Source organism: Aegilops tauschii, chromosome 2, assembly GCF_002575655.3.
Source record: "Aegilops tauschii subsp. strangulata cultivar AL8/78 chromosome 2, Aet v6.0, whole genome shotgun sequence".
In the NCBI taxonomy this organism is placed as follows: Eukaryota; Viridiplantae; Streptophyta; class Magnoliopsida; order Poales; family Poaceae; genus Aegilops; species Aegilops tauschii.
The window spans coordinates 1,390,105-1,400,870 of record NC_053036.3 but is presented as its reverse complement, the minus strand read 5'-3'; the positions used below and the strand labels follow the sequence as shown (position 1 = coordinate 1,400,870).

The 10,766-nt window shown below is 43.7% G+C and overlaps 2 protein-coding genes across 2 annotated transcripts; one reads left to right on the top strand and one right to left on the bottom strand.

The window, feature by feature from the left end:
- Window positions 1-727: 727 nt before the first annotated feature.
- On the bottom strand, window positions 728-4,110 carry LOC141041883 (uncharacterized). Its single transcript, XM_073509447.1, has 6 exons — window positions 3,876-4,110; window positions 3,079-3,234; window positions 2,080-2,997; window positions 1,791-1,939; window positions 1,194-1,622; window positions 728-1,081 (listed from the first exon to the last, which is right to left on the bottom strand). Exons 1-6 carry the CDS (start codon window positions 4,108-4,110, stop codon window positions 728-730), a joined length of 2,241 nt encoding a protein of 746 aa, XP_073365548.1.
- A 1,770-nt stretch (window positions 4,111-5,880) lies between these two features.
- LOC141041464 (uncharacterized) lies at window positions 5,881-10,418 on the top strand. Its single transcript, XM_073507623.1, has 3 exons — window positions 5,881-6,022; window positions 6,743-9,754; window positions 10,033-10,418. Exon 2 carries the CDS (start codon window positions 8,105-8,107, stop codon window positions 9,734-9,736), a length of 1,632 nt encoding a protein of 543 aa, XP_073363724.1. The 5' UTR covers window positions 5,881-6,022; window positions 6,743-8,104; the 3' UTR covers window positions 9,737-9,754; window positions 10,033-10,418.
- The last annotated feature ends 348 nt before the right edge of the window (window positions 10,419-10,766 follow it).

Below are 10,766 nucleotides of genomic sequence, written 5' to 3'. Positions count from 1 at the left end.
GCAGCAAGGCACGTATTGTATTGTTGCCATCGAGGATAACAAGATGGGGTTTATATCATATTGCATGAGTTTATCCCTCTACATCATGTCATCTTGCTTAAAGCGTTACTCTGTTCTTTTGAACTTAATACTCTAGATGCATGCTGGATAGCGGTCGATGTGTAGAGTAATAGTAGTAGATGCAGGCAGGAGTCGGTCTACTTGTCTCGGACGTGATGCCTATATACATGATCATACCTAGATATTCTCATGACTATGCTCAATTCTGTCAATTGCTCAACAGTAATTTGTTCACCCACCGTAATACTTATGCTCTTGAGAGAAGCCACTAGTGAAACCTATGGCCCCCGGGTCTATTTTCCATCATACTAATTTCCCGACAACAAGCTATTTCTGGCGCCGTTTTTATTTTGCTCTCTTTACTTTGCATCTTTATCATAAAAATACCAAAAATATTATCTTATCATATCTATCAGATCTCACTCTCGTAAGTGACCGTGAAGGGATTGACAACCCCTTTATTGCGTTGGTTGCGAGGATTTATTTGTTTTTGTAGGTTCAAGGGACTCGTGCGTGGCCTCCTACTGGATTGATACCTTGGTTCTCAAAAACTGAGGGAAATACTTACGCTACTTTGCTGCATCATCCTTTCCTCTTCAAGGGAAAACCAACGCAGTGCTCATTTCAAGAGGTAGCATGGAGCAGGACCTGAAGCTGGAGCAGAATTTCAAAGATGAATTGGCTTAGTTACCTGGTGATTGTTCTTCCTTGTCATAAACTTGGCCTTAAGCCTGTCTTCACAGAGTGTCCACATGTGGCCTTGCTTCCCACAGTTACTGCATGTTATTGTGCCCATCCTTGATGTATCGTTTGGAGCTGGCACTTCAAATTCACCCTTTCTCCTAGCTGTCTGCTTCTTGCCTTTCTTCTCCCTAAAAACTGGTGGTTCTATGTCAGGTGTGTTGGTGTTGGGCCAGAATTCAGGACCAGGGACAGGGTAGATGATGTGCTGGTATACAGTCTTATACATTTGCTTCTTAAAGAATGGATGCACATAATCTTCTGGGTGAACTTTTATCTTCTGCATTGCAGATATTGCATGTTGGCAAGGTGATCCAGTCATGTCCCATCTCCTGCAAGAGTGTCTCCCCTTCATCAAGCTTCACACAATATGTGTTCTCTCCACTATTTACTTGCCAGATATTGGGACCAGCCATGTTTGCTTCACAATATTTAGCCCACTTCTTGCTCTCTTCAAGCTTCTCCATGTAATGTGGGGTTATTTCCCACCTACAGCTCTCTGTTTTCTCTCTGATGCCCTGGTACTTAACCATTAGTTTGGTCCTCAACCCTTCAAACATGGTCTTAATTCGTTTGGACCTAACATCTAGAATCATTTTGTTGAAAACCTCACTAAGGTTCTTCACAACCAAGTCAGTCTTGCACACATGATCCATTGCATATCTAGCCCAACACTCCTTAGGGATGCCATTCAACCACATGTAGGCTGGTTCACATGCTGCTTTCAAACCTGCCATTCCTTCTTTGTGACCATGTTCAGTGAAGGAATAGCTAGCTTTGTCAACCCATTTCTTAAGTTCTTCTGCTCTAAAGCCAGCTGACTGGAAGTTGGCATATATGTGTCTAAGGCAATATCTTTTGGGGATTGAGGAAATACTTCATTAATTGCTTTAAAGAAGGCCATGTTGTTTGATTACATGAGCTAGTAATAAGATAACTATAGCAGCATGGCTATGTGCATAAGAATAATACAGAGTCAGAGAACATACCTTCTGTCTGTTAGACATGATGGTGTAGTTCCCAAACTGGTTGCTGGTGCCAATGCAGACTCTAAGTTGGTTTACAAACCAGGCCCAGCTAGGCCCATCCTCTTTGTCAACCACCTCAAAAGCAATTGGGAACACATTGTTGTTCCCATCTCTCCAGTTGCTGCCAATATCTGCTGGCCTGTGAATAACTTGTTGAAGCAACCATCAAGTCCTGCATAAACATAGATAGTTAGGGCCAAATTGCATAACTTGCTTAGATTTCAAACAGGATTACATCACTCATATTTACCTATGAAAGGCCTACAACCAGCAAGAAATCCATCTTTTGATGCCTGGAGGCAGTAGAACATGTCCGTGAAACTTGGTGTGGGGGCTGGGTTCAAAGGATCCTCAAAAGTTGTCACTATGCACCCGCTTCCAGGGTTTGTGTCAAGCACACATTGTAGGTAGTCCCTCAACCTCAGATATTGCTTTCTATGATCACCTTGCACAACATCAACAACCATCAGTCTTGCCCTATATGCCAAACTCCTAGGTACATGCATCCCAAACTTCTTCTTAGTATGTTTGAGAACTGTCTCTACATCAGCCTTTACATTTGATCTAACTATGTCCTCCACAACTTCTGCAACCCATTCTTCATTAACCTTTTTACTCTCTCCACAAGCTCCACAACTATGATCCATGTGACACTTCTTGATTGTGAATGTATCTCCATGGGCTACTTTGGATGCGGTCATGAAAAATTCACATCCATTCTTCCTCTCTTTGCACCAAACAATAACCCTTGATGGTTCATTCCTATGGTACCGAAAGTTTCTCAAAGTCCTAACATGAAAATTTCCCGCCTTTCTAAACTCATACACATTGGTAAAGCAAAGGTCCTTGCACAGCTGCTCATGTGCATCCGGTAGCTTTGGGTCATACCATTTCCTCTCTTTCTTCCTCTTCAATCTTCTCTTCCTTCCAGAAAGTAGTCTTGAAGCCTCTCCATCTGAGTCAGAAATTCCCACATCACCAGGGAAGCAGTATTCATCAGCTTCAGGTACAAAATCTTGAAACTTTGGGATCTCTGGCTGACTGTGAGCCCTGGAAGTATGACCTGGATTTGCTGCTGCTCTTCTCACATGCTTCAGTTTCTCAGGCCTGCCTTTTTCCACCACTCTCTCCTCTCCACTGTCAGCCTCTTTCTCCTCCTGCCAAAACTCTGAAACATCACTGACACCTTCAAACTATGGTCTGTCTTCTACACCATCTGTTTATTCTTCATTTCCAACATTTTCTTCACCTCTCTTCCAAGCCTTGTAAGACATCGTTATCCCTCTATAGTCACCCCTATCAATCTCAAAGTCCGAGGATGATTTATCAATATCATCATCCTCTTCACCACCAGCCTGTCCATCATCCTCTTCACCACCAGCCTGTCCATCATCTCCACCATGAGCTTCTGAAATGTTCAAGTTACAACTCTGTTGTGTGTTCAAATTAACTTCAAGAGGGTGGACCACTCCATCTTGTGACAGACTTAACACAAAACCAGGACCCCCCCACTGGACTGCCTATTGGAATTTGTTCTTCACAAACATTGTGAGTGTCGGTGTCAAAACCGGCGGATCTCGGGTAGGGGGTCCCGAACTGTGCGTCTAAGGTCGATGGTTACAGGAGACGGGGGACACGATGTTTACCCAGGTTCGGGCCCTCTCTATGGAGGTAATACCCTACTTCCTGCTTGATTGATCTTGATGAATATGAGTATTACAAGAGTTGATCTACCACGAGATCGTAATGGCTAAACCCTAGAAGTCTAGCCTGTATGACTATGGTAATGAGTATATCCTTTCCGGACTACACTCTCCGGTTTATATAGACACCGGGGGGATCTAGGGTTACATAGAGTCGGTTACATAAGAAGGAATCTTCATAGTTGGTCGCCAAGCTTGCCTTCCACGCCAAGGGGAGTCCTATCCGGATACGGGTACATTCTTCGGCCTTCATGTCTTCACAGCCCATCAGTCCGGCCCATTGATAATAGGCCGGACGCCCGAGGACCCCTTAGTCCAGGACTCCCTCAGTGAGCCCTGTTACATTCAACATCTCTATCTTCATTTGCCTTGGCCACAATGATATTCAGCACTGTGAAATCAGAGTGGTCTATCATTTCTTCAATTGCATCTTGACTGTCCAGAAGCAATAAACCTTCCTCTCCAATCCCTTGTTCTTTTACCCAGTACATGTAGTCATCTGACCCATAGCCTTCAGTTTCAGTAAGTGCTATCAAGTTAAGAAAAGTGATGTCTGAAACAGAGAACCACCTTTCCATGTTATCTCTTCCCTGGAAATGCAGCCTCACCTCCCAAATTTCATCATCCAGCCTGCATTACATAATTGTTATTTGAAAAGCCTAACTAAGTGTTTTTGCTACAAAATTCAGTGCACACTAACTATAAAGTACAGTAAGGAATCTGAATCCAACAAATGCTTCTCTGAATCCACCATGCAATTCTACTAAATCTAACTAATCCTTCAGTGCAAAATGATACAAGTGCATCCAAAACATGCCACAGAGTGTTTCCTCAACTTTGATTCAATGCATGTTCATGTTCTAAGATGAATCACAGCAGCATCAAATTAGGGTTTGGTCAAAAAACTAACTAAATTATGCTCTGTTTTTTGAACTAACAAGCAGAAATGCAGAAACTGTTCAAGGAGATCATCAAGAGAAGAAAAATATACTTACTCCACCCCTCCAAATGCAGAAGCCCAGTGATGGGAGTTGGTCGGATCCGCCTGCACAGTGCCAGCAAGAGACCTCACCGCTCTGTACTCAAGCGAGAACTGCAATCCTCAGGCGACGGTGGTGCAGCTTGTGGCGTAGGAGCCTGCGTCAGAGGTGCAGCCTGTGGTGTACGCTGCTGCGGCGGCGGCGCCGGTTGGGTTGCGAAGCTACCGCTCCCCAGCCAGTTGTCAACCTCTGAGTACTCTCCGTCTCCATCCCCCCTTCCACCTCCACCCGTTGAATGGCCACCATCGACTGGTTTCGCCGCCGCCAACGCAATCGGCTAGGTCGGAGAGGGAGGCGCGCGCGCGGAGAGAGAGAGAGAGAGAGAGAGAGAGAGAGAGAGAGAGAGAGAGAGAGAGAGATAGAGAGAGAGAGAGGAACAGAGGAACGGTCGGATCCGTCTTGACCTGTTCGGGACGGCTCGTGCGCCCTAACGGCCATCACCCGCGCGCCGTGAGCCCTGTGGCCGACAAAACCCTGACGGGCAGGCCCCACATGTCATAACCCCACTTAAAACGTAGCCGTTCGGCCACTTGGGTCTTTTGGAACAGCCCACCACTTTAGTGGTAGTTTTTTGAAAAATTAAAAAAAGCGGTAGTTTTTTGGAACGGTAGCCCGTAATATGGTAGATTTTTGCTATTCACTCTTTTTTTGGCATCTCAATAAGAACATCTTTGTTTTAGTCCATGAGTTCTTTCATGCGGCAACTTTTTTTTCCTGTGAGCTATAAATAAATGTCAAATATTATCAACCTAAGCAACTTATTTACTCCTCTGTCGCAAATTAACTGATAGACAAATGGCAACCATACTGTATAGATTTCACTTTTAACCTATTGGTTGATGTTATTATTGTTGGCCTATAAGTAACTTAGTTCTGTTTCATCAGTCAATCGACTGACAGGCCCCACCCTGCTTTATTCAAAGAAAAAGATAAAGATAAAGAGGAAGAATCAGACAGCTCAATCTTTCTTCTTTTAATCGGTTCAAGCCTCAAGCAAAGAACCATCTTCAGATGCTTGCTTTGGCCAGAACCAGAACTAAAGCCAAAGACCAAACACAAGCATACCTCTTTAATTGCTTCTTCTGCAACCTCAAGAAAGTCTCCATTCATCCATTGTATTGTTCCTCCTTGGTCTCGCCACAGGATTGTGCCAGCCAGCCTACTTTCCGATTAAGGTACTGTCAAGACTATTAGTACGGTTCTTGTGCTGCATATATAATTTCTCTTCTAAATTGCTTGCAGTTTCTTTTCTTTCCAAAATCTCATCATTTTTATATTTTAGGGAATCATGCATCGACTAAAAATTACTCTCTTCTGGTAACTAGCAGCAGGTGGGAGCTGCAAATTGATTCATCTGGAGGTGCAGATTGATCAATGGGTTAGATTTGTGGATCTTCTTGTCTCTGCAAGGCTTTCATTCAAACATTACTAAGTCATCATGCCTCGACAGGTATTAATTTGTCTGCGTACACAAGAATGCATGCATGCAGTTCTCACAATGTAGTCTACAGTAGTATTATTACTTTCTTCTACGTTATACTCCCTCCGTTCTAAATTACTCGTCGTAGAAATGGATGTATCTAGAACTAATATACATCTAGATACATCCACACCTGCGACAAGTAATTCGGAACGGAGGGAGTATATGTCAGAGATGGTTGTCTTAATTAGTTGGTCCTTGAATAAAATTGTGATACATTCAAGATTCTCAGAGTGTTCTCCAAGGATCAAGCAACGGTGGCTTAATGTTAGCACACACACAAATAGAGGATGCAATTCTTGCTGAAATTAATTAACCCTGTAATTCTTTAGGCTTAATATTTATTACAAGAGTGGACAAGCCTCCCCTCCACTCTTTTAATATTTATTAAAAGAGGCCACTGCTCTGGTCTCTGCCGCTGCCTGACCCCTCCACCAAAACACACCATAAGTCCACAACACACTGGTGATGACCTGCCGCTGCCTGCAGTGACCGACGGTACCATGCAATTAACACACAGACACTCAAACTATGGTCTGCTTACTGTGAGCCTACATGATCGAGTGCCCATCCATATAATTAGTGTTGTGTTGATCCTATAATGACAATAATAACGCATAGACACTGAAAGTTACTATACGAAAAATGCTAAATTGAGTTACATCTACTAATTCCCATCAACTAATGCAGAGGATTGGTCCGGAGACCGTCGAAGAAGCGGTGCACCAGATAATCCCTTATCTAGAGGATATGAGCAGTACTGCACACAAGGCCATCTATTATGATGGATGGCGTGGGTTGTCTGCTTCGGCGGTGCTTAGAGCCATTGCTCAAGACCCTCCGCCATCTCTGTTGAAGAAATTCAACAAGATTGTCCACGTCGATTGCTCGAGGTGGAAAAGCCGAAGAGCACTCCAAAGGACAATCGCACAAGAACTGAAGCTTCCTCAGCGGGTAATGGATATTTTTGATAGGCAAGATGAAGAAGATAATTTCAGTGGGATAGATTAAGGCTCAAGAGCTGAAATAGTATTTATTGGGAAAGAGATCCATCAAGTCCTTACAAGTCACAGATGTTTAGTGATTTTTCATAATGGAAGCAATGATATGGTTAATTTAAATGCTTCTGGCATTCTTCAAGGAGATTTTTTTGATACTAAGGTATTGTGGACATTTCGAGGAAGGTTTCGGCTCAGCCCAGGAATTAGTGAGAAGGCGGATGATTCCCATCTTTTTATTTGTTCTGAGAATCTTGGTTACAAGTGGAATCTTTTGCTTAAAGAAGAGGCTAGAGAAATTGATGGGTACACAGATAAGCTTGGCGAAACAGTTGAAGAGTGTTGCTTGTATCTGCTAGCATTAAATTCTCAGGGAGGCAATATCATGGACTACAATTGGGCCACTCATGCTTCGAGCTATTGGGTTTGTGATGAGATTATACAGGGAGGTCAGGGTGATGAATCATGGGAGGTTGCAGCTGCTCTGCATAAACAGATAAATACAGAGGATTATTCATCCAATACACTGCCCTCTTTTGGTCATGAACTGAAGAATCCTCCAAAACGGTGGGTATTGTCCAAGGAAAACTCTGTTGTGCCTCCAGAGTCAACATCATTTTTCCTTGCCGCAGTTGCAAGCGAGTCGGATCCTCCATTAAGACCATTACCTAATGCCATGTTTCATCAATCGAATAAACTTCGTGTGCTCAAGTTATGCCGCTGCACCTTCAATTTTTCCTCTCCTCCTTTTCATTGTTGCCACAAGTTAAGATTCCTTGGATTAGATAGTTGCCAGGATCTACAACCAGAACAAGACAAGAAGCAAGATAGACAAACAATGGATATTTTTAAGAGCCTATGGGTGATAGACATATGCAATACAGATTGGGATCTGCCTGCATCACCAGAGATAATAGAGAAGATGGCTGCAAACATTAGGGAGGTACATATAAAGAAAGGAAGGATTTGGTGCCACAGTTTTGCATGGCGACAATTGCATAACCTTCACAAGCTTTGAGTAATTGAGCCTACAAGCCCTTGGCAGACAGGCGAAATGGATGAATTCACAGACATGGTTAAGTTGGAGTTCCTTGACTTGGCTGGGGATAGTACAATTCAAGTTTTGCCAAGTATGTCAGGGGCAACTAGTCTCAAGATTTTGGTTCTTGATGGTTGTGTTGGATTGGAACATGTTGGCCCTGAAGGACTGCCGCCCTCACTTGAATCCTTCAGCTTGGATGCACGTGCCAGAGAGGATCATAAAAAGGAGGCCAAAATCACTCGTATCTCTTTGGCTGGTTGTGCAAGATTGGTGAACTTCAGATTGTGTGGATCACTTCCAAATCTTGAGGACCTAGATCTATCAGGCACATTGGTCAAAACACTAGACCTCAAAGATCAGATGGTGCAGGCTCGAAGACTCCAAAAAATTATTCTACGGGGATGTATGCAGCTCCTTTCCATTCTATGGCCAGAAAATGGTATGCCAAAAGATACAATTTTACGTATTGATTCTTCACTCTGCCGTGTTCAAGCAGAACTTCATCAAGCATATGCTACTATAATGGACATAAGGTTTCTTCAGACCTTGGTATTAGAGAGTAATGTTGACTTCTGTTGGAAGAGTACTAGGTTCCATTTGAAGCTATGTGTCCCAGCTTGTAGCAACAAAGTTGAGGATCAAAGCAATAAGAAGAACACGGCCATTGGTAGTAGCGCACCGCAGATAATGGGTCCTCCTCAGCCCAAGTTATTATTACCCAATGCTTACATCACGTACATGGATGTCGCTGTTGACAACATGACTGTTGATGATGGCTATAATAGTGCATCGCAGTTTCAGCCGCTGGGCTCCCATGTGGAGATTAGTGATGGAATTAGTTTCACAGGAGTGGTGAGCACACGAGTAATGAAGGCTATCATCTTTGCAATGAACAAGACCAAGTCATTGCATGTGCATGACAATTCTTCCGTCACCACTGTCATCCCTGGACATATGGTGTCCATAGAAAGTAATGTACTTACATGGAATCTGAAATCTTGTCACGTGGTGAGATGCCCCAAGATGCGTACGGTCTTCAATATTGATTGGAGGTATTACTACTTTGAAGAACTAGTTGAGTTTTGGGCGGCTGATCTCCTATCAGCCCATTGCATTTGGAGCAAACAAAGGGTGTCGGATTTTCAAGACAATCGTTCCTTTGCGAAACTGGAGAGCATACACCTGTTCTCCTGCCCGAGGCTCACGTTTGTCCTCCGGTGGTCCAGGTTATACATCTTGAGAAGCTTGGAGATCCTCCACATCACCTTCTGTGGTGATCTAAAGCAGGTGTTCCCGGTGGAGCCAGAGATTCTGGCAAGAATAGCTACAAGCCAGTGTAAAGGTGCACTGGAGTTCCCAAACCTGAAGCATATATACTTGCATCAGCTCTTCAAGCTGCAACAGATATGCGAGGCCAAGATGTTTTCTCCCAAGCTTGAGACCATCAAGGTTAGGGGATGCTGGGCTCTCAGGCGCCTCCCGGCTGTCGGTCGAGACAACCGTCCCGTCGTGGACTGCGAGAAGGACTGGTGGGAGAAGTTAGAGTGGGACGGGCTGGAAACCGGCCACGACCCTTCCCTCTTCAAGCCTCGCCACTCTGCGTATTACAAGAAGCCCCTGCCTAGAGGCTCAGTTCTGTGGTGAGCTGAACAAGCTGTTCAGGTACGCATCCGCAAGTCTTTCCTTTGTTTTTTATCTATCTGTTGTATTTTTTTGGTAACAATTGCAGACACACCTTGTGCATTTGTGCTATGTAATATCCGAATAACAACCGTGAATATAATACATACACACATTTGTCGAGAAAGCAACAGTCTAGCCAATCCTGCTCCTGTATGTGTATGTGTATGTGTGTATAGCAAGCAAGCAAATTGTTTGATCTACTCCTTTATGCATTCGGTGATCAATTCATCTGTTTTGGCATTCCGTGTGTTGTGTAGGTTTGATGGATGTATGGCGGCAGAGCCTACAACGATGGCCGGCGTCTTGCTGCTTTCCACCCTTCACACTGCAAGCGCAAGCCAAATCGGGTGTGTTGTTTCCGAAGATGGTGTTTCCTTCCTCAAGAATAAAGTGGTGCTAGCTAGCTTGCTTGCTTGCTTGATGCCGCACATGCATGCTTAGTCGTTTTGTGTGTCTGTCCGTTCTCAAGACTTATGATTCATTGTTGGTGTGGTTTGTTTTCTGCTCATGTGTGTGCTGAGTTTGCAATGTGTGTTGTCATTCTGATTCAGTACAGCAGAATGCATGTGTATGCTTGACTGAGAATGCATGGCTTGGTGTGATGTACATGGAATGGATTATATATCAACTGAGTATTTATTTATTTGGTTCCATTACCTAGAGATTAATCTCAATCTCCTTTCCTTGCAATCCATCTCCGTCTTCCTATTTTCACAGATAATCTGCATCTTTCATAATCCTGATCGCTGTACCGGATCGCTAGCCTAGCTCGTTCTTAACCTGATTGCTAGCGCCTAGTATGCATCTCCTGCTCCTGCTATTAATGATCCAATATTGGGTCTCCATAGTACCGATAATTGGTTGATAATTGATCAATTCCTCAACATTGTTTGACCTATATTATATTATACGAGATTCTTCTTTTTGTGTGTTGGACCGACCGACGTGATAAGCGATAAGATTTTATTGAGTTTGTCCAGCAGATTTGTAA

Coding starts and splice junctions, on each gene's coding strand:
- LOC141041464 (XM_073507623.1), top strand. CDS start 8,105: ATGGATGAATTCACAGACATGGTTAAGTTGGAGTTCCTTGACTTGGCT.
- LOC141041883 (XM_073509447.1), bottom strand. CDS start 4,110: ATGGAAAGGTGGTTCTCTGTTTCAGACATCACTTTTCTTAACTTGATA. Junction 3,235..3,875: donor TGAAGATAGAGATGTTGAAT/GTAACAGGGCTC, acceptor ACATTTCAGAAG/CTCATGGTGGAGATGATGGA. Junction 1,623..1,790: donor TCATGTCTAACAGACAGAAG/GTATGTTCTCTG, acceptor GCCAACTTCCAG/TCAGCTGGCTTTAGAGCAGA.